The sequence below is a fragment of the Manis pentadactyla genome, chromosome 6 (assembly GCF_030020395.1).
Source record: "Manis pentadactyla isolate mManPen7 chromosome 6, mManPen7.hap1, whole genome shotgun sequence".
Classification (NCBI taxonomy): Eukaryota; Metazoa; Chordata; class Mammalia; order Pholidota; family Manidae; genus Manis; species Manis pentadactyla.
In genome coordinates, this window is record NC_080024.1 from 54,484,414 (window position 1) to 54,509,244 (window position 24,831).

The 24,831-nt window shown below is 38.3% G+C and overlaps 1 protein-coding gene across 2 annotated transcripts in view; it reads right to left on the minus strand.

The window, feature by feature from the left end:
• The window catches only part of ITPRID2 (ITPR interacting domain containing 2), a 51,418-nt gene that overhangs the window by 4,277 nt on the left and 22,310 nt on the right, over positions 1 to 24,831 (minus strand). The window contains exons 11-16 of one of the 2 annotated variants that reach the window (XM_036879365.2): positions 16,676 to 17,881; positions 14,568 to 14,645; positions 14,365 to 14,492; positions 13,811 to 13,958; positions 12,750 to 12,815; positions 11,591 to 12,055 (exon numbers count right to left, since the gene is read on the minus strand). In XM_036879365.2, coding sequence (XP_036735260.2) covers positions 11,591 to 12,055; positions 12,750 to 12,815; positions 13,811 to 13,958; positions 14,365 to 14,492; positions 14,568 to 14,645; positions 16,676 to 17,881 — 2,091 coding nt within the window. The remainder of the gene's footprint in view (positions 1 to 11,590; positions 12,056 to 12,749; positions 12,816 to 13,810; positions 13,959 to 14,364; positions 14,493 to 14,567; positions 14,646 to 16,675; positions 17,882 to 24,831) is intronic. The other variant, XM_036879366.2, reaches the window with a different exon arrangement.

Sequence of the window (24,831 nt, forward strand, 5' to 3'; positions counted from 1 at the left end):
AGCTTAGGAACTTCAATAAACAAAGAACTCTCTAAACACAAACAAATCCATGTTTATTCTTTGATGTTTAATTCTATTGAATTTGCTTCTGTGGGCACAGGTTCATTCATTCCATTAAGTAATCTTTTTACCTTTTTTTTTTTTAAGTAACTATAAAAGGTTTCAGACCACTGATTACATACATCACAGACCACCGGGGCAAATTCCAAGAGAGTGTACTTTTTCCATAATACAACATATACAAATCTGCACCAAAAAGGGGCTTAATCTGGCAAAAGCTGTTATTAAATGAGTGTATTAAATAATTGTCTGAAAGGATTTGAGTATTCTCCTTCAAAAGAAGAACTCTTACCATATTAACACATTATAAATAATGAAGCATACCTGTTAAAAACTCCACATATAGTGAAATGATGGATACAAAGTCCTGACAGACATCATTGTTTTCATGCACCCATGAGTGCAATAAAAAAACTTCCCTGAAGTGTCTGCCAAACATGCTTAATCCTCACCTGCAGAAGTGTTCAACCTAAGCTTATTCTTTCCTTCCTGAATAGTAGCTTTGTTAATGGGGTTAGGGAACCAAAATCTACTGGGAAGAAAGACTCTCATTTAATTTTCTTGGTAGCCCATAAAATAAGCTTAAAAAAAACTGGAATTCAGTACCATGTGTATTTAAGTAAAAGGATTACAGATTTGAAATGAATGGAACCAAGACCCATCTGAATTTTAAATATTCTGTAAACAAAGTTTAACAGAAAACTATTGTAATTGGGCTAAGATGATATGAACACAAATTACTTTTTAAATTATAAATGAAATTATTATAATGTATAAATATATGCTTATAAAGTACTTCAAAATAGTTTATTCTCTTAAGCACATCAGTGTTCCCTTTGCAACTTGTTTGATCTATATTTTTTGCTTGGTAAATCCTTATTTATACACAGTAAAAGGGCAAATGTTAAGCCCAACTTACTCCAAACAATGCCAAGTTCAGAATTAGGGAAGTTCCTAATTTAGTAACAAATACTGAAAAATTCCTCAAATATTTGGCTTGCATGTCAGTTTAAATGTCTTGGTATTATAAAATCTTTCATATTTAATGTGAGGTTCTAAAGCAGTATGACAGAACAACCGACTTTTCTGTGCCCTATTTCTATCAGCCAAAGAATCAGTGTTCTGGTCTAGGAATACTTTACTCCTAGGAAATTGCTTACAGCACATATTAGGCTATCCATTCAACACTTTAAAAATGAGGATTCAAGGAGCAAAGACGGCGGCGTGAGTAGAGCAGCAGAAATCTCCTCCCAAAACCACATATATCTATGAAAATATAACAAAGACAACTCTTCCTAGAATAAAGACCAGAGGACACAGGACAACATCCAGACCACATCCACACCTGCAAGAACCCAGCGCCTCACAAAGGGGGTAAGATCCAAGCCCCGGCCCGGCAGGACCCGAGAGCCCCGCCCCACAGCTCCTGGCGGGAGGAGAGGGAGCCCAGGACTGCTGAACACCCAGCCCCAGCCATCCGGACCAGAGCGCAGACACAGTGCATGCGTGGGGCCCTGGATACTAGGGAAACAGGGCAGCAAGAACAGTGAGCGGGTACTGGAGGCCTGGCGCTGGAGGACACAAGAAAAGCGAGCGGCCATTTTTGTTGTTGTTGTTGTTTTGTTGAGGTGAGTGCTTTTTGGAAGTCTTAAAGGGACAGGGACCCCAATAGTAGGGAAACAGGACAGCAAGACCGGCAAGCGGGTGCCTGAGGCTGGCACCGGAGAATAAAGAAAAATGAACGGCCATTTTTTATTTTTTTTTTAATTTTTTAATTTTTTTTTCTTTTTTTTATGGTCATTGTTTTGTTTTGGTGGGTGCTTTCTGGAAGTCTTAAAGGGGCAGGGCGGGACACTTAGTCCAGAGGTAGGGAATCCGGGGATCTCTGGGCACCCTAACCCCTGGGCTGCAGGGAGCAGGGAGGCACCTTACGGAGATAAATAGCCTCCCAGCCACTGCCCCTCCAAGGCCACTCCATCACTTGGGAGCAACAGCCCGAGCCAGACCATGCCCACAGGAACAGCGGAGATAAACTAGATAGCAGCCGGGTAGGAAGCAGAAGCCCTGTCTGTGCAGCTACACAGCACAAGCCACAAGAGGTCGCTGTTCTCCCAGGAGAGGAGGGCCACAAACCAACAAGAAGGGAAGTTAAGTTCTTGCAGCCGTCAATCGTACCAGCTCTGCAAACTATTCCTATCACCATGAAAAGACAAAATTACAGGCAAACCAAGATCACAGAGACACCAGAGAAGGAGACAGACCTAACCAGTCTTCCTGACAAAGAATTAAAAATAAAAATCATTAACATGCTGACAGACATGCAGAGAAATATGCAAGAGAAATGGGATGAAGTCTGAAGGGAGATCACAGATGCCAGAAAGGAGATTACAGAAATGAAACAAACTCTGGAAGGGTTTATAAGCAGAATGGATAGGATGCAAGAGGCCATTGATGGAATTGAAATCAGAGAACAGGAACGCATAGAAGCTGACATAGAGAGAGACAAAAGGATCTCCAGGAATGAAACAATATTAAGAGAACTGTGTGACCAATCCAAAAGGAACAATATCCGTATTACAGGGCTACCAGAAGAAGAAGAGAGAGGAAAAGGGATAGAAAGTATCTTGGAAGAAATAATGGCTGAAAACTTCCCCAAACTGGGGGAGGAAATAATCGAACAGACCACAGAAATACACAGAACCCCCAAAAGAAAGGATCCAAGGAGGACAACACCAAGACACATAAAAATTAAAATGGCAAAGATCAAGGACAAGGGAAGAGTTTTAAAGGCAGCTAGAGAGAAAAAGGTCACCTATAAAGGAAAACCCATCAGCCAATCATCAGACTTCTCGACAGAAACCCTACAGGCCAGAAGAGAATGGCATGATATATTTAATGCAATGAAACAGAAGGGACTTGAACCAAGGATACTGCATCCAGCATGACTATCATTTAAATATGATGGCGGGATTAAATAATTCCCAGACAAGCAAAAGCTGAGGGAATTTGCTTAACACAAACCACCTCTACAGGACATCTTACAGGGACTGCTCTAGATGGGAGCACTCCTAGAAAGAGCACAGAACAAAACACCTAACATATGAAGAATGGAGGAGGAGGAATAAGAAGGGAGGGAAGAAAAGAATCTCCAGACAGTGTATATAACAGCTCAATAAGCGAGCTAAGTTAGGTAGTAAGATACTAAAGAGGCTAACCTTGAACCTTTGGTAACCACGAATTTAAAGCCTGCAATGGCAATAAGTACGTATCTTTCAATAGTCACCCTAAATGTTAATGGGCTGAATGCACCAATCAAAAGACACAGAATAATAGAATGGATAAAAAAGCAAAACCCATCTATATGCTGCTTACAAGAAACTCACCTCAAACCCAAAGACATGTACAGACTAAAAGTCAAGGGATGGAAAAACATATTTCAAGCAAACAACAGCGAGAAGAAAGCAGGGGTTGCAGTACTAATATCAGACAAAATAGACTTCAAAACAAAGAAAGTAACAAGAGATAAAGAAGGACACTACATAATGATAAAGGGCTCAGTCCAACAAGAGGATATAACCATTCTAAACATATATGCACCCAACACAGGAGCACCAGCATATGTGAAACAAATACTAACAGAACTAAAGGGGGAAATAGACTGCAATGCATTCATTCTAGGAGACTTCAACACACCACTCCCCCCAAAGGATAGATCCACCGGGCAGAAAATAAGTAAGGACACAGAAGTACTGAACAACACAGTAGAGCAGATGGACCTAATAGACATCTATAGAACTCTACATCCAAAAGCAGCGGGATATACATTCTTCTCAAGTGCACATGGAACATTCTCCAGAATAGACCACATACTCGTCCACAAAAAGAGCCTCAGCAAAATCCAAAATATTGAAATTCTACCAACCAATTTTTCAGACCACAAAGGTATAAAACTAGAAATAAATTCTACAAAGAAAACAAAAAGGCTCACAAACACACGGAAGCTTAACAACATACTCCTAAATAATCAATGGATCAATGAACAAATTAAAATAGAGATCAAGGAATATATAGAAACAAATGACAAAAACAACACAAAGCCCCAACTTCTGTGGGACACAGCAAAAGCAGTCTTAAGAGGAAAGTATATAGCGATCCAGGCACACTTGAAGAAGCAAGAACAATCCCAAATGAATAGTCTAACATCACAATTATCGAAATTGGAAAAAGAAGAACAAATGAGGCCTAAAGTCAGCAGAAGGAGGGACATAATAAAGATCCGAGAAGAAATAAACAAAATTGAGAAGAATAAAACAATAGAAAAAATCAATGAAACCAAGAGCTGGTTCTTTGAGAAAATAAACAAAATAAATAAGCCTCTAGCCAAATTTATTAAGAGAAAAAGAGAATCAACAGAATCAGAAATGAGAATGGAAAAATAACGACAGACTCCACAGAAATACAAAGAATTATTAAAGACTACTATGAAAACCTATATGCCAACAAGCTGGAAAACCTAGAAGAAATAGACAACTTCCTAGAAAATTACAACCTTCCAAGAATGACCAAGGAAGAAAAACAAATGTTAAACAAACCAATTACGAGCAAAGAAATTGAAACAGTAATCAAAAAACTACCCAAGAACAAAACCCCCAGGCCGGATGGATTTACCTCGGAATTTTATCAGACACACAGAGAAGAGATAATACCCATTCTCCTTAAAGTTTTCCAAAAAATAGAAGAGGAGGGGATACTCCCAAACTCATTCTATGAAGCCAACATCACCCTAATACCAAAACCAGGCAAAGACCCCGCCAAAAAACAAAATTACAGACCAATATCCCTGATGAATGTAGATGCAAAAATACTTAATAAAATATTAGCAAACCTAATTCAAAAGTATATCAAAAGGATCATACACCATGACCAAGTGGGATTCATCCCAGGAATACAAGGATGGTACAACATTTGAAAATCCATCAACATCATCCACCACATCAACAAAAAGAAAGAAAAAAACCCACATGATCATCTCCATAGATGATGAAAAAGCATTTGACAAAATTCAACATCCATTCATGATAAAAACTCTCAGCAAAATGGGAATAGAGGGCAAGTACCTCAACATAATAAAGGCCATATATCATAAACCCACAGCCAACATTATACTGAAAAGCGAGAAGCTGAAATCTTTTCCTCTGAGATCGGGAACTAGACAGGGATGCCCACTCTCCCCACTGCTATTAAACATAGTACTGGAGGTCCTAGCCACGGCAATCAGACAAAACAAAGAAATACAAGGAATCCAGATTGGTAAAGAAGAAGTTTAACTGTCACTATTTGCAGATGACGTGATATTGTACATAAAAAACCCTAAAGACTCCACCCCAAAACTACTAGAACTGATACTGGAATACAGCAAAGTTGCAGGATACAAAATCAACACACAGAAATCTGTAGCTTTCCTATACACTAACAATGAACCAATAGAGATATCAGGAAAACAATTCCATTCACAATTGCATCAAAAAGAATAAAATACCTAGGAATAAATCTAACCAAAGAAGTGAATGACTTATACTCTGAAAACTACAAGTCACTCTTAAGAGAAATTAAAGGGGACACTAACAGATGGAAACTCATCCCATGCTCGTGGCTAGGAAGAATTAATATCGTCAAAATGGCCATCCTGCCCAAAGCAATATACAGATTTGATGCAATCCCTATGAAACTACCAGCAACATTCTTCAATGAACTGGAACAAATAATTCAAAAATTCATATGGAAACACCAAAGACCCCGAATAGCCAAAGCAATCCTGAGAAAGAAGAATAAAGTAGGGGGGATCTCACTCCCCAATTTCAAGCTCTACTATAAAGCCATAGTAATCAAGACAATTTGGTACTGGCACAAGAACAGAGCCAGAGACCAGTGGAACAGACTAGAGACTCCAGACATTAACCCAAACATATATGGTCAATTAATATTTGATAAAGGAGCCATGGACATACAATGGCGAAATGACAGTCTCTTCAACAGATGGTGCTGGCAAAACTAGACAGCTACATGTAGGAGAATGAAACTGGACTATTGTCTAACCCCATATACAAAAGTAAACTCAAAATGGTTCAAAGACCTGAATGTAAGCCATGAAACCATTAAACTCTTGGAAGAAAACATAGGCAAAAACCTCTTAGACATGAACATGAGTGACCCCTTCTTGAACTTATCTCCCCGGGCAAGGAAAACAACAGCAAAAATGAGTAAGTGGGACTATATTAAGCTGAAAAACTTCTGTACAGTGAAAGACACCATCAATAGAACAAAAAGGAACCCTACAGTATGGGAGAATATATTTGTAAATGACAGATCCGATAAAGGCTTGACGTCCAAAATATATAAAGAGCTCACACACCTCAACAAACAAAAATCAAATAATCCAATTAAAAAATGGGCAGAGGAACTAAACAGACAGTTCTCCAAAAAAGAAATACAGATGGCCAACAGACACATGAAAAGATGCTCCACATCACTAATTATCAGAGAAATGCAAATTAAAACTACAATGAGGTATCACCTCACACCAGTAAGGATGGCTGCCATCCAAAAGACAAACAACAACAAATGTTGGCGAGGCTGTGGAGAAAGGGGAAACCTCCTACACTGCTGGTGGGAATGTAAATTAGTTCAACCATTGTGGAAAGCAGTATGGAGGTTCATCAAAATGCTCAAAACAGACTTACCATTTGACCCAGGAATTCCACTCCTAGGAATTTACCCTAAGAACGCAGCAATCAAGTTTGAGAAAGACAGATGCACCCCTATGTTTATCGCAGCACTATTTACAATAGCCAAGAATTGGAAACAACCTAAATGTCCATCGGTAGATGAATGGATAAAGAAGCGGTGGTGCATATACACAATGGAATACTACTCAGCCATAAGAAGAGGGCAAATCCTACCATTTGCAGCAGCATGGATGGAGCTGGAGAGTATTATGCTCAGTGAAATAAGTCAAGCGGAAAAGAGAAATACCAAATGATTTCACTCATTTGTGGAGTATAAGAACAAAGGAAAAACTGAAGGAACAAAACAGCAGTGGAATCGCAGAACCCAAGAATAGACTAACAGGTACCAAAGGGAAAGGGACTGGGGAGGATGGGTGGGTAGGGAGGCATAAAGCGGGGGGAGGAAGAAGGGGGGTATTAAGATCAGCATGCATGGGGGGGGAGAAAGGGGAGGGCTGTACAAGACAGAGAAGACAAGTAGTGATTCTACAACATTTAGCTATGCCGATGGACAGTGACTGTAAAGGGGTTTATAGCAGGGACTTGGTATAGGGGAGAGCCTAGTAAACATAATATTCTTCATCTAAGTGTAGATTAAAGATAACAAAAAAAAAGGGGGGGATTACTCCATGATAGGATAAAACTAACTGTAAATCAACGATTAATGCATGCTTTAAATATCCTTAACTTTGATCACTTAAAGGGTGTCAGATGATCGGCTACAGAGGTACACTTTTCTGATAATATTCCTTTCTCTTAAAAAAAAAAAAAAGCAGTTCCTGTGTGGTGACCTCCAGTGAGTTCTACACAATGGTATAAAGGGCATATCAAAGTGTGGGCAAAGGGTCTGTTTGTGTTTATACAGAGGATCAAAGCCTAATTTGGCTACCCAGAAAATGAACTAAGATACAATATGAAGAAGAACTTCCAACATCAGCACTCTCTGGAAGACTGATACCAGAAGATGATCATCAAAAAACCCCAACAAAGATCCACGCACTGCTACAGGTGTAGATGCACTCATCCCACCAGCTCCTGGACTTGCCATTGGAATGAGGAAGGAGATATCTAAGCTGGCCTGTGCATACAGTAAAACAACAAATTTGACTGGATCTACACTGTTGGAACTCAACCAAGAATTAGGAGAAGTGCAAGTTGTAGCGCTCCAAAATCCTACAACTACAGACTATCTACTGTTAAAAGAACATATGGGATGTGAACAGTTCCCAGGAATGGGCTGTTTTAATTTGTCTGATTTCTCTCAGACTGTTCAAGTACAGTTGGACAATATCCATCATATCATAGACAGATTTTCACAAATGCCTAGGGTGCCTAACTGGTTTTCTTGGCTTCACTGGAGATGGCTGGTAATTATAGATCTGCTTTGGTTATGTAACTGTATTCCTATTATGTTAATGTGTGTGCGCAATTTAAGTAGTAGTTTAAAACCTATACATGCTTAAGTTACCCTACAAGAAGATATGTCAAAGAAATAATCAATCTTCCTATGTTTTCTTCCGTCTGCTACTTCTCTAGCTTTTCTTCTTCCTTCCTAATTACAACCCTTAAATAGAATTCGTGCCTCATATAGAATTTACCGAGTATCATAATTCCTCCAAGTGGTAAAGATACCTCAAGACAAATGCTGGGCATAGAAGCCACAGGGCATAAATCTGCAAAGAAGTAAAAAGCTAACCTTTTCAAACAATATGGCTTCTCTCTCACTTACCAACTTTACATTTCCCTGTATGGCCCCGGAAGATGACTGGTTAGCCAGAGACGGGTAAGATTCCTCAAGGGAGGAACAACCTAAGACAGGCACAGTCGCAGGGGGGCCATCAGGTGAGAAATTGGGGATCAACAGAGGTGAGGCTTAGAACCTCATCCCGCCTGTTTTGAGAGAAATCTTCTGCATCCGTGGATGTTTTATTGCCCTTGTCTAACTTGGATTAACACATAGTCTACAGGTACACACCTGATCATCTACATTTGCTCTCTTACAACACTAAACTAAGTTTTCTACCTTTATCTTACATCTACCTACCACTTCAGCATTTTATTAAAAATAATAATAATAATAATAAAGGGAGAAATGTGGGATCCACACATAAATCAAGTATAAAAATCAAACGAATATTCATATTTGACCTGATTGTTTATAGTTCATAATGCATGATCAAAACCCAAAGTTTCTGTGATGACTGCCCTTGTACTCTTCACCATGTAAGAACTTATTCACTATGTAAGAATTTGTTCATCATGTAAGAACTTGTTCGTTATGCTTCAGAAGATTGGATATTGACGAGAATTAGGCTTGGGGTGGATTAGTGATTGTGCATTGAGCATTGACTCCACCATACAGAATTCTATTGTTGTTAACAACCATTTGATCAATAAATATGAGTGATGCCCTCTTAAAAAAAATGAGGATTCAAGTGTGCATTGAGGAACTGTTTATGCCAAATAAGCAACATAAAGTCGTTTTCAAGGAAAATTTTCAAGCCAAAGAAAGCTAAAGGAAAAATACATTTGTTGGGGAAAAAAAGGACCTTAATACCTACTTTCTCAGTTAAAAAACCACAGCATGGAGAAAAAATTATATAATTTCATTCAAAAATTGATCTTTGATGTGGAACATATAACTAAAAATGCTTACAATCATTCCCACCTTATCAAGCAAAATGGATGTACAAAGTTTGCTAAACATTAGCCAGGTGCCACCAACTTACAAAAATAATTATATCTTTAGGACAAATTTATAGAATTAAGACTTTAAGTTGGTAATTCACATTATGAAAAGTAACTACCTACATGCAATCTCTTGTGCTATAATGCTTTTTTGAAAATGTAAATTTGTCTCAACAGGACTGAAATATTAGGAAACTTGATTATAATGTAAATTTTGCATTTGCTTTTTGTGCAATTTCATCCACAAGAAACACCAGTGAGCACAGATAACTGCATTCAGCTGAATGCTACAACACACACACACCTCGTGCATCCACCAGCTCTCTCAGTTCACTGTGTATTATTCCATACCCACCCACATCAGTATTAAAACTTTCTGTTGGGTTTCTTATTACCCTCCTCTGTCACCTCGCAGTACCTCAAGCTGCAACCCTTCCAAAGCCCAATTACATAAGCAAATTTATGGAGTTTTTCAAGTGAAGTGCCCTATTTATTGCAGTATTTATGCATTTCTTAACCATTTAACATGTATACGATTCTGTTTTTATTGGTTTTCTTTTTGTTTTAGTAGGTCACTAACAAAGTTTTGAGTGTTATGGTTCTAATACTATTTTCCCCATAAGCTTGTAGTTTTATTGCATGAATTTGCACAGCAAAATGATTTTTAGGAATGTATAATCTCATCATTGCAAAACTCTTTTTATTTTTAATGTACTTCTCAAGCTGCTACAAATGATGGCACCTAATCCACATGAAGTATCTCTGGGCCCAGAAGATTAGGGGATCATCTGAGGGAAGATTCTGATCTGCTGCCACCATTATCGAAATATAACCACTGTATTTTGTTCTAAGTTACTCATTCTAAAACTACATGAGGTTCACATTGCTGAATTTATTGCAAATACACAAATTAAAAATTGACAGCCACCAACTAATTTTTTTGGCTTCTTTTGATGTTTTACATTTCTAAATTCTTAGTTCTTGAATGTAATATACTAAATCTTTTCTGTGTAGTTTTCAATTGTTTCCTGACTTAGTCTTGTTAACTTTCTTACTAGACTTGAAGGATTTCATGTCTCCTATGAATTTTTCTTTTATCTTTTACAGAGCAAATATTAGGAAACTTACAGAATGACTTTTCCTCTTGTTAACTAGTACAAAGAATGAAAGATCCTTTCTTATCATAGTTTTTAGTATCTCAGTTGGAAAGAACTATGTATAATTATGGTTTATCCTTAGTTACTCTTAAGAAAAAAAGGACAGTATAAAAAAAGATATATTCAACACATATAATTTTTATCCTTTGCACTCCACTAGATTTTGCATCCAAAGACAATGTGATTTGAGAAGAAAAGGAAAAAAATTAAAAAACCACCATAAATATGTATCATAGAGATCTCTCATTTTGAGTGATATATATGTATATACTAGTTCTTATTATTTACTGTAGTGCCAAAAACAGCTATTTTACCGATTTTCTCAATTAACTTTTGACCTTTGACTACTAATTTTCCTAACTTTTTGCAGTCCTTTTTGTAGCCTAGAACTGTGGTTAAATGTTTCAGGCTTGCAAACTGCTATCATCCAGGGCAAACCTTTTCATTCTGAATTTCTATCTTTGAACAACTCCCATAATTTCCACATTTCTCCACCCACTAAATCAAAAAGATCAAATTCTTTATACTTTGAAAATCACAACACCATTTTCTCATGTCAACTGACATTATGACAGCTTTTATTCCCACAAGAGATCTTAATTATAATCCCTCAATTTACAGATGTGGAAATAGAGATCTAAAGAGTTTGTTACATGTTTATTTTGAACTGCAATTACTGAGAATTGCAGTTATTTACACTGGAGTACGAAATTTGCAGAAATGCCATTATAAACATATCTTAATAGACATAAGTTAGACCAATGGGAAAGTTAATTTAAAAGCTTTCTGTAAATTACTGAACATGGTGGATCAAAGGAGTATCTTATAAATAATGTTCAAATAAGACCTCTCTCAACACATATCAACAAATAAATTAATTATACATAGATTTTTACTCACTTCCCGTATAACTTGCTGCAACTCATCTTGCTCCAAGTTTTTGTGCATTTCCTTAGCAGCTGGCATTAATGGGATTTTTCCACATCTGTCCTCCTCTTCAGATTTTGGTCCTATAGCCTCTGAGGCTTCTTCAGGTGCTCCAACTTCCCCAGAACTTTCTACATCTGGAGGCGTCTGTACAGAGCCCATTCTAGAAGGAGCAGTTGGTGTTAAAGCAACTGATGCTCGGTACACTTTCTTGCTTGGTACCAGACGGGTCTTGGGTCTGCCTGCTGAGTCACTAGGAGGTACTCCAGTTCTTCTGTTAGCATGAGAGGGACCGGAACATACAGAAGATGACTCTGATGTTGCTTGGGAGAAAACAGACTCTGAGCTTTCTCCAGGAGGAATTTCAAATCCCATTTCTCTGAGTCCTATACCCAATTCACACTTCAGGTAAGACTGTTCCTGCATCAGTTCTGTGACCTGGAGATCAGAAAAACTGTAATTCCTCTTTCTTGAAACTAAGATAGGTAGTTTAAGATTAAACCCTAGTTGTGATTACTTGATTACTGCCAAAAATCACTTAACTTGCAAATATACGATTCTAATTAATTCATTTAGTAGCTGCTCAATTTCATCTGCAAAACCAGCATGGATAATTTAAATTCATAGTGAGTTCAAGCCATAAAATGTTTAACTAGAAATATATAGTTGGATGAAATTTTACTTGATACCACATGTGTCCAAATTACTTGTAAGGAAGAATAACTAATGAAAAACAAAATAGCTACTCATAATGCTTTTGCCCCCAAATGAATCAATTTGTTTTGAACATAATAAAATTCAGACTTTTGTCAGTCATCTTACAGATCGAACTGCCTAAAGGAACTGGAATCAGACTGTGAAGGTACATTTCCCCGGAGTACAAATTAAATACCTTTCTTTGATGAGTCTATCTTCTCAATGGTAAGATAAATTACCATTGCAATTAACTGGCTTTCTAGTGGCCTAAGATGGCAATGGACTTTCAGAAATGCCAAACTCACTTCTAATCACTTTAACTAACCTACCAAATTCTATATTAAAATAAGAAACATGCCATCTACACTAGGAAAATTGTGTTTATGAACTGTTGTATCTTTCCCTTCCCCAGTGATTCAAAAGTAGAGAGGCTTACTGGTTCCATTACATTCAATGGAGAAGAGCAGGACAAGTTGTCGGCGCTTCTACTGCCACACATCCCCTGAAAAAATAAGAATATATGTGTGTGTGTGTGTGTGTGTAATTTTTCAAATTTCTAGTGTTTTATAAATACGTTTAATTGTCATGGAATCCCATAAAATGTATTATTGTGATGAAAGGTACATAGAAGATGTTCTGATTTTCTGCTGTCACCAACATATTTCTCAGAATAATGGATCAAAGTCTTTTATGGAAAAAGATATTCATCAATATGATATTCTATGTTATACATCTATATGTGTATACATACACACACATTATGATTCTACTGATCCTACTATGTATGTGCACCTGTGTATGTATGTAGCTATCCATTTACTTTTAACAAAATCAAATATGTTGTTCAAATAACAGTGAGAGGAAAACTTTATTTTTTAACATTTTAAAACACTACGTTCTGCAACTGCAAAGATATTGGCAAAAAAGAATACATTACTGTTGGAAGTTCAAATGTCATGGAAACAAACATCAGAAGTATGAAGTGACACAAAATAAAGAGAAATAGTATTTCTTTTTACTCTCTTGATTATATACGCTTTCTACCTTTACAAAGATCTCATTTGATTCCTTATAAAACACAAAGAATGTAAAAGAATACAAAATAAAGAAAAGGTTTAAAGGGAATAGTTATTTATTAGAAGGCAAGAAAGGGAAGAAAGTCTGAATGTGTTCTTTGCAGTCACATGGAGTGATTAAAACCTAAATTAGTCATATGTTAATTCATCATTTTTTCTTTAAAACCCCTAAACTTTTGTGTTGGTCATTTTCTATTACTAAAAATTATGATTAAAAATTTTCAATGTATTTTTAAACATAGTAAAATTAAAAAAAAATAGTCACAACTTACACATTCAACAGATGTGTAAGAAAGGTAGTTTAAACATTCTACATGCCTCTAATGCCATTAAAATCAGTGCTTCCAAATAAAGGCATTTGTCCACAATCACATGGCATATTGCTTAGTGAGAACTAGCAACAACCCGCCAGGTACCATACCACAAGTGCTGATGGGCGGAAGGGCGACGGCCCGCGCATGCGAAGCTGCTCCTCCAGGCCCAGCAGCCGTTCTTCCAGCTGCAGTTCCAAGTCCTGGAGTTCCATGCGGACTGAATTTCTCAAACTCTGGAGCTGATCAACTTCATACCTGTTGGTATGGTGATAGGCACAGGTTTGAAAAAAGCAGTTTGGGAGTTTTCATAGTCTTAATTTTCTCAAAATCTACCAGGAGGCACTGAAATTCCAAGTTCTCTACTTAGCACAACAGCCACTGCAATACACGTGGCCACCAAGACAACTGGTCTTTCTTTCTCTACCCTCTCTCACACATACCCCAGACACTAAAAATTGATGACGACTACTACCTTCCTTAATATATTGAGGACCATGAAGTTTACTTATAAAACACTATGCCTAATTTTATTTACACTGGTTCACAAACGAGAAAAGGGTACACGGCTGTAGAAATAAAACCAGCCTTAAAAAAAGAAAGTTGACAGAGCTTTTTAAAATAAGAATATTCTGAGTTACATTAAGACAAAATGAACTTTCACCTTTCTTCCTCAGTCATATGATGATAAACCATGGTTTGCTGACGCAGCATTGCCAATTCTAAATCCATCATTTGCGTTCTGAACAAATTCAGGCTCCGCCTCATTACCTGGAGCTCCTGAAAAGTATTCTAGAAAATAATATAACAAAATTGTATTTCTCAATCATACAGATTATTTTGTGACACACAGATTTAAGAACTTACTTCATGAAGAGGTAGGACGGGTGATCTCTGAGTACTATATGGAGCAGCAGCAAGGTCAGGCCCTCCCATCACAGGGTACTTCAAAAGAGTGAAAATATGATTACAAATCAATGTTAAAGAGACTACTTCCAAACTATCTATGGTGTTAAAAAGGTGGAATTTGGGGCCTACATTTTTCTCTTTGAGGCAAAAACAAACAAAAACTTCATACTGTAAGCAGGAACCAAATAAAATCAGTCTCCAATGCTACCTATTATTCCTATCTGTTTCAGGAGTAAGTCAGTGTACTTGGGACAAGGAAGGAGGAAAAAGAACATATACAGTTCAAATCTATGTCTTGCAGGATTTCCCTCTTGCCTTTAGAAAGTAGAAAAACAAAAAAACTAAAAAATGTAGATGCAATAGCCAATGTCATTGAGATTACAGAAACTACTGAGTTGGCTAAGGAGAAGCATGCAATCATCACTCACCTTAGATATCAGAGCATTGCCACTATTTTAGGCAGTGAAGAAAATAAAGGTAAAAGGAAGATAAAAGGCATTTCCAGCCTTCAAGTGTTCTCACAGTTTAAGCAACAGTAGAAAGTTCAAAAAAGTTATTATAATATTGGGGTGGGGAGGGGGAGTACTATGAAAAAAACAAAAATCCAGATTAGGTGAGTGAGTGTTTCTACAAGTGGTGACACCTAAGCTGAGCCCTAACAGTAAATAGGATTTGGTGAGGCAAGGGCAGGGCATTCCAGGTAAAGAAAAAAGTGGCATGTGTAAAAGCAGACACCTCAGAATGAACACCTTTTTAGAGACCTACATGCAATCCAATATTGCTGGAGCACACACATAAAGAATGAGTATGGAGAGACAGACAGAGGTCAGGCCAGGAAGAGCATCTGTCTGCTGAGGTGGGGTGGGGTGAGGATGGGTGCATTAATTAGCTGAATTATTGATGGAACACACAAAAGGAGAAAAACCACATCTAGAGCAAAAGAACAAGCTGGCCTAGAAAGAAAGGTGCACCGTTAGGGTGAGTAGGTGGACAGGGCCCTGGGAATCCACAGCTTTACATAATCACAGCTAAAAGTTAGGCATCCCACTCACAGAAAGAACTACATTTTGTAAGGAGGAAGAAGAAAACACCCACTTTCTGGTTAGATCACTAGGACACAATTATTATAAGGATAAAGACTGTATTTTAAAAATGGTATATTCTGCTATTACTTAAAAATTTTAAATTTGTTTTTACTTTCAAAGTGGCTTCCTGTCTATTCATCATGGTAAGAGATCTATTGTATACATTCTAGGCCTAACTCCTGCTCAACACTCTGATCATTACATTACTCTATCATTTCCATTTCCTCAATTGTCTAAATATAAGTAGTTCAGAGAGATTTATAAAGGAAATGTGAAATGTGAAAGGCAAAACTAAAACAACTTATTTACTTTCAAAGTTTTATTTTGGAAATTATTTTCCAGCCCACTAACAAATCTAAATGCAATGACTTCAAAGGTAACAAGACACACACACACACACACACACACACACACTTTCCATTCAAATTCACCCTTTACCTGATCTTTTTCTCTTCTGGGGTAGTTCCAGTCTTTGAACCCAGTGGAAGCAGACTAATTCTGTGCCAGGAAACCAGCATCAGGAGTCAGTAGATGAAGAGAAAGCTTAGTCAGAGAGCTACAAGCAGAACCAGGAGAACACCCGGCGACACAGAAGTCCAGGGGAGGGAAACTTAGAAAGGAAGAGGTGGTGAACGCTGTCAACTGGCAGAGAAAGGAGAGCAGCACTTGAGAGGGAGACTTTAATAACAAGGACTTAGACAAAGACAATGAAGGAGAGACTAAGGAAGGGGGATACCTCATGAGCAAAATCACTTTTCTAGAAGGGAGGGAGATATGAGCAGAGAATTAACCTCGTTGAGCATTAGTTACAGCTTTTCCTTTGAGATGGGAGGGAAGAGTACAGGAGGAGGGCAGGTACAAGCAAGTGTAGGCATGTAAGAGATGAAGCTGAGGTGCTTCATGCCTGATGGGTCTGCACTTCTCAGCGAATTAAGAGGTGCTCACGCCAATAAGAAGTTAAAGATGTACTTTTTATCATACCTGTGAAAGATTCTGTAGTGAGTTTCTAATATCGTGCAACACTCTTCGCAACTGCATCTCGATGGCAGAAGGAGGGTTCGCAGAGCACACTCGGTAAGGATGGGCAGCATGTCTATGTGAGTAAGGACACCCAAAAGGGGAGCTGAAGGCACTGCAGGTGGCACCTGATACGTTGGGAACACTGTGAGAGCTCAGAGTTCTCATGTGCTCACACAGGGGCCTTTCCTGCCACTCCGAGTGGACAGAGTGAAGGGAGCAGGTGGACTGAGACAGTGGTGCCAGAGCACACAACGAACAGGTAGGAGTCCTTTGATGATGGCATTCTTCCAACCGGTTTGCCTCACTCGGAGGGGCTGATTCTTTCTCCACAGATGATGGAGAGATGAAAAGAGTGGACTTAACTAAAGACTGGCCATCGTGCTCAATTACCTCTAACTTCTGTTCCTCTTCAGGTGTGTATTTATAGGTGAAGGAAGGTGGACTGCATCTGGTCTCTTTTCCTGGAGACAACCGAACATTGACAGAAGACACAACCCTTACTGGGTTTAGTAAGGTGGTTGGTAAAGACTGAGACCTTCTCAGAGGATAGCCAGCTTTTGTAAGTAAGTACCTCTTTTTTAATAGATCTTTTGATTTTATCAAGCTACGCCCTACTCTTTGATTAGACAGACTGCAAACCTTCATTTGTGCTCTTTGCAAAGCTGTATTAACTCTGTCCATAGAAGAGGGAGGCCCAGTTGTAGTTTCCAAGCCCTTCTCACTGCATTTAGCTTCAAGAGACGCCAGTGAGGTGAGAATATGGTGTGTGGCGTAGTGGGCAAACTCACATTCACTGCTTTTGTCCCCATCACTCTCAGCACTTGCTTCCCTCAGCAGCTTCACTGGCTGGGCTGAAGAGAAAACCTCTTCCATTTCAATAATTTCAGTAAGGTGGCCCCCTGCACTACAGGTAGACTGTTTACTTCCGGTGTGCTCAATAGTCTCACTCTGGGGGAGATCCTGGCTATCTGACCTTCTCTTTTCAGCAGCTGCTGCTGCCTTCTCTTGCCCCTTCCGAAGAGGGACAAGAAACTCTTCTTCTGATTCATTAAAATAAGGCTGGTCTTGTGCTGTAGGTGTAACAAGGTCTTCACCAAATGACGTGACTGTGGTCTCACTGTCACAACTATCAGCACTACTCCCCATGGCTTGCAAGGACTCATGAACCTGTGAAAGGAAAACAGGAGGGAAAATGGAGAATTCAAATAAAAAAGTATCATTAGCAAAATATCAAACTGAGATGACGCTTCTACACTTTCAGGGTCTTCCACCTCAGCTATGGCCCTAGTGCTGCTCAAAACTGCTTTTACTGCCACTCATCAGTCACTCCTCTACTTTCTCACAAAGATTATTCCAGATCCTTACTAATTTTCCTTAAATCCCCTTTAAACACCCATATCTTTTTCTAACACATGACACTGACGTACAGAAAAAATGAACAAAAATTTCTTAACTTTCTTCTCCAACACCTACAAACTTCCCCATACTTCTCCCCACCATTCCCTCTTCTCCTTTCTAAAAGGAAGCAGTGTGTCCTTTTCTTCAAAGCCACTCACTCCCTCCAACCTGTGCTTCCAATCACATCCACTCCTGGACTGACTAGCGTACTTCTCCAGTTTCTAGATTTTTATTACATCAAACTCTCCTCTTAGAGCCCCTTCCCTTAGCCAAACAACTTTCCTAAGGCAATCTCAGATTAAAAAATAAAAAGAACTAGCACCCTTAACCTATCAGCCTTGTTTGAAAAAACAGTCAATCTTCATGTCTTCTCTTCCTTATCACTGATATACACCACAATCATGCTTCTGCCTCATTTACTCCCTCCAAACTACTCACTCAAACACTCGACTTCTGAAGAGCCAAATTCTCACCTTTCCACATCATATTCATAGCTTTCCTTTGATAAGTCTCTCCTCCATCTCTCAATTTTTCTGTCTACTGGACTTTTCTGATTATCCTTTGACACTTTTCTTATCTGTCTACCCCTTAAATACTACTAAGTTCCTGAAGGCTCTTGTTTGAGTTCTGTTCTTACTCCAGTTTTCTTTAAAAATTTGCTTATAGATGTTTTAAAAACTTTTAACATACATTCTGTGTACTATACATGTAGACTGTAAGTTCCTTGAGAATAAAGATGTGCCTGGTTTCTGGGTTATCTAACACCCTCTAGCATAAAAATATAATATTCAGCAAGTTATGTAACATACTTAATGTCAGTCATTAAATAAATAATGGTAAAATACTGAAATACAATGACAGTAAAATATTTAAAAAAATAACAGAAATAGTTAATGATCAAAATACACTGTTTACTAGTTGTCCGTAAGAAAGGAGAAGCTCTTTGTTTGTAAATAGTCAGATGTAGAATTAGTGAAACCTAAAATATGTAGTCAAATGTTTACATAGCATCTGTATCCCAGAGACTTATTCTTATTGTCATTTGAAAAATAAAGATTAGAGAGAAGAAAAGATGGCGGCAAGAGAAGTGTGGCAGAAACCTCCCCCCAAATCCACACGTAACACAAAAATACAGCAAATATAACTAATCCTGAAAGAGCAACTGGGAAGAAGACTGCAACAGACTGCTGACATCTGGGGAAAAAGAAGACCTCACAGAAAAAGGTAAAGTAGCAAAGTTGAGATCCAGTGGGACTCGAGACCTTGCCACACCCCAGGCTTACCAGTGGGAGGAAGAGAAATGGAGCAGGGAGGAAGTAGAAGCCCGGACTGCTAAACACCAAGCCTTGGAGATATGCTCCAGGAGCACGAACCCATATTCCACAGTGCTCTGGAGTTTAGTGGGGTTGGAAAGAAAAGACAGGCAGAACACTTGGAGAGACTGAGATTCCAGCTGCTTGTGGAGAACAGGTACCCACAACTGGCTGTCCCAGGACGAAAGAAAGGCAGGCAGTTTGAGAGACTTCCGAACAGCGAGAGGGCTGCTAAAGGAGCAAGGATTACACAGAATTTGCTTGCTGTTCAAGAGAAAGGACAGGTGGACAAAATCATCCTGGCACACTCAGCCCAGCCGGTTGGGAATTTTCAGGAGCCTTAGACGCTCCATCCCCTTGGGTGACAACACAGCATAGAGGCCCCCCACTGCAATATGCAGCCTGCTGCTCCTTCCTCCCGGCCGGCACTGGATTGCAAACCTGGTGCCCCCAGCATCATGCCAGGCCAGCCGGAGGGCGGCCCCACCTATGGCAGCTACGGAAGGGTAACACAAGAGGCTTCTCCCTGTGTGCTTCACCCACTAGCCCTGGCAGTGGAGTTAGGCACTGCAGCTGGGAAGCAGGAAAGAGCTCTTTCCTTCTGGCAGACACCAACACCACTCGTCTGTGACCCCCCCACCATCGCTCCAGGTGCTGGGCAGTTCCAGAAAGGACACCTCGGGGCACTAGAGAGTACTACCTACACAAAGTTATTATTCCACAGGAATCATTAGAAATAAGAAATGGCAGAAGAATCTGGTACAAACCAAAATCCCTCAAACACCAGAAAGAGGGCTAGGTGAAACTGAAATGACCAAATCCTCTTGATAAATGTATCAAAATAAAAATCAAACATGCTCATGGAGCTACAGAAAAATAGTCAAGATCTCAGGGAGGACTTCAAGAAAGAGATAGAAACTGAAAAATACAGTATCTGAAATGAAACATATAATGGAGGGATTTAAAAGCATATTAGATGAGGTAGAGGAGATGGTAAATGAAATAGAAATTAGAGAACAGGAATACAGAGAAGCTGAGGCACAGAGAGAAAAAAAGCTTTCTAGGAATTAAAGAATAATAAGAGAACTACGCAACCAGTCCAAATGGAATAATATTCATATTATAGGGGTACCAGAAGGAGAGAGAAAAAGGGATAGAAAGTCTCTTTGAGGAAATAATTGCTGAAAACTTCCCAATCTGGGAAAGGACATAGTCTCTAAGGCCATGGAGGTGCACAGATCTCCCAACACAAGGGACCCAAAGAAGACAACACCAAGACATAATAATTTAGATGGAAAAGATCAAGGATAAGGACAGACTATTGAAAGCAGCCAGAGAGAGAAAAAAGATCACATACAAATGAAAAGCCATCAGGGTATCATCAGACTTCTCATAGGCCAGAAGGAAGCGACATGATATATTTAATGCAATGAAGCAGAAGGACCTAGAACCAAGAATACTCTACCCAGAAAAATTACCACTTAAAATTGAAGGAAGGATTAAACAATTTCCAGATAAGCACAACTTGAGGGAATTTACCTCCCATAAACCGTCTCTATACTGCATTTTGAAGGGACTGCTATAGATGGAAGTGCTCCTAAGGCTAAATAGCTGTCACCAGAGAACATAAAACTACAGTAAAGGTAATAGACCAATAAATTACTAAGCAAATGCAAAATAAAATCAACAACCCACAGTCAGTCAAGGGATACACAAAGAGTACAGAATGTGACACCTCATATATAAAGAGTGCAGAAGGAGAAAAAGGGAAAAATAAAAAAGGAACCTTTAGATTGTGTTTGAAATAGCTTAATAAGGAAGTTAAGTTAGATTGTTAGACAGTAAAGAAGCTGCCCTTGAACCTTTGGTAACCACGAATCTATAGCCTGCAATGGCAATAACTACAAATACATCAATGATCACCCTAAATGTAAATGGTCTGAATACACCAATCAAAAGACACAGTTACAGAAAGGATAAGAAAACAAAACACATTTATATGCTGCCTAAAATAGACTCACCTCAAACCCAAAGACATACAGAGACTAAAAGTAAAGGGATGAAAAAGATATTTCAGGCAAATAATAGGGAGAAAAAAGCAGGAGTTGCAGTACTTGCATCAGACAAAATAACTTCAAAACAAAGAAAATAACAAGAGACAAAAAAGGACATTAATATATAATGATAAAGTGGTCAGTCCAACAAGAGGATATAACCATTATAAATATCTATGCACCCAACACAGGAGCACCTAAATATCAGAAACAAATACTAACAGAATTAGGGGGAAATAGAATGTAATGCATTCATTTTAGGAGACTTTAACACACCACTCAGTCCAAAGGACAGATCAACCGGACAGAAAATAAGTAAGAAGACAGAGGGACTGAACAACACATCAGAACAGATGAACCTAACAGACTTCTACAGAATATTCTGCCCAAAAGCAGCGGGATACACATTCTTCTCAAGCACACACGGAACAGTTTCCAGAATAGGTCATATGCTAATATGCTAGGCCACAAAAAGAGCCTCAGTAAATTCAGGACTGAAATTTTACCAACCAGCTTTTCAGACCACAAAGGTATGAAACTAGAAATAAATTATGAAAAAAAACTAAAAAAGTCCACAAACATATGGAGGCTTAACAATATGTTCCTAAATAATCAATGGATCAATGACCAAATAAAAATAGAGATCATGCAATATAGGGAGACAAATGAAAACAACAGCTCAACATCTCAACTTCTGTGGGATGTGTGAAGGCAGTTCTAAGAGGAAAGTACATAGCAATACAGGTTTATCTCAAGAAAGAACAACAATCCCAAATGAACATTGTAAACTCACAATTAATGAAAATGAAACTAGAAAAAGAAGAACAAATGAGGCCAAAGCCAGAAGAAGGCTAGACATAATAAAGATCAAAGCAGAAATAAATATGACTGAGAAGAATAAAACAACAGAAAGAATCAATGAAACCAGAAGCTGGTTCATCAAGAAATAAACAAAATAAACCCCTAGCCAGACTTATCAAGAGAAAAAGTCTACACACATAAACAGAATCAGAAATGAGAAAGGAAAATTCACTATGGACACCAGAGAAATTCACAGAATTATTAAAGAATACTATGACAAATTATATGTCAACAAATTGGATAACCTAAATGAAATGGACAACTTTCTAGAAAAATACTACCTTCTAAGACTGACCCAGGAAGAAACAGAAAATCTGAACAGACCAATTGCCAGCAATGAAATTGAACTGATAATCAAAAAACTACCCATCAAACATTTAGTGAAGATCTAATATCCATCCTCCTTAAACTTTTCCAAAAAGTAGAAGAGGAGGAGATACTTTCAAACTCATTCTATGAGGCCCAGCATCACTGTAATACAAAAACCAGGCAAAGACACCACAAAAAAAGAAAATTACAGTCCAATATCCTGATGAACATAGATACAAAAGTACTTAACAAAATATTAGCAAACTGAATTCAAAAATACATTAAAAAGATCATTCGATCAAGTAGGATTTATTCCAGGGATGCAAGGATGGTACAACATTTGAAAATCCATCAACATCATCTGCCACATCCACAAAAAGGACAGAAATCACGATTATTTCCATAGATGCTGAAAAAGCATTTGACAAAATACAACATCCACTCATGATAAAAACTCTCAACAAAATGGGTATAGAGGGCAAGTACCTCAACATAATAAAGGCCATATATATGACAGACCCACAGCCAGCATCATACTTGACAGCAAAAAGCTTAAAGCTTTTCCTCTAAGATCGGAAACAAGACAAGGATGCCCACCCTTCTCACTTTCATTCAACATAGTACTGGAGGGTCCTAGCCACAGTAATCAGACAATGGAAAGAAATAAAAGCATTCTGATCAATAAGGAAGAAGTTAAACTGTTTACAGAATAGAGAGCCCTGATAAAAACCCTGTTTACAGAATAGAGAGCCCTGATAAAAACCCAAGCACATATGGTCAATTAATATACAATAAAGGAGCCATGGATATACAATGAGAAAACAGCCTCTTCAACAACTGCTATTGGCAAAACTGGACAGCAACATGTAAGAGAATAAAACTGGGTTATTGTCTAACTCCACACACAAAAGTAAACTTGAAATGGATCAAAGACCTGATTGTAAGTCCTAAAACCATAAAACTCTTAGAAGAAAACATAGGCAAAAATCTGAATATAAACATGAGCAATTCTTTCCTGAACACATCTCGTTGGGCAAGGGAAACAAAGGCAAAAATGAACAAAGGGGGCTACTCAAACTAAAAAGCTTCTGTACAGCAAAGGACACCATCAACAGAACAAAAAGGCATCCTACAGTATGGAAGAATATATTTATGATGACATATCCAATAAGGAGTTAACATTTCAATATATATAAAGAACTCACATGCCTCAACACCCAAAAAGCAAATAACCTCATGAAAAAATGGGTGGAGGATCTGAACAGACACTTCTCCAAAGAAGAAATTCAGATGGCCAACAGGCACATGAAAAGATGCTCCACATCACTAATCATCAGGGAAATCCAAATTAAAACCATAATGAGATACCAGCTCACACCAGTTAGGATGGCCAGCATTCAAAAGAAAAGGAACAACAAATGCTGGTGAGGATGCGGAGAAAGGGGAACCCTCCTACACTGCTAGTGGAAATGTAAATTAGTTCAACCATTGTGGAAAGCAATATGGAGGTTCCTCAAAAAACTACAAATGGAAATACCATTTGACCCACAAATTCCACTCCTAGGAACTTACCCAAAGAAAACAAGATCCCAGATTCAAAAAAACATATGCACCCCTACGTTTATTGCAGCACAATTTACAGTAGCCAAGATATGGAAGCAACCTAAGTGTCCATCAGTAGATGAATGGATAAAGAAGATGTGGTACATATACACAAAGGAGTATTATTCAGCCATAAGAAGAAAACAAATCCTACCATTTGCAACAACATGGATGGAGCTAGAGGGTATTATGTTCAGTGAAATAAGCCAAGCAGAGAGAGACAAGTACCAAACGATTTCACTCATTTGTGAAATATAATAACAAAGCAAAACCTAAGAAACAAACAGCAGCAGACTCACAGACTCCAAGAAGAGACTAGCAGTTACCAAAGGGAAGGAGTAGCAGAGGGTGGGTGAGAGGGAGGGAGGGAAAAGGGGGTTAAGGGGCATTATGATTAGCACATATAATGTAGGGGGGTTACAGTATAGCACAGAGAAGACAAGTAGTGACTCTAAAGCATCTTACTATGCTGATAATATGGGTGAATGTCATAATGACAAAGTTGCTCCTGTGAAACCTTCATAAGATTATATATCAATATGGTATTAAAACTAAAAGAAAAAGATTTTAGATTTGATTA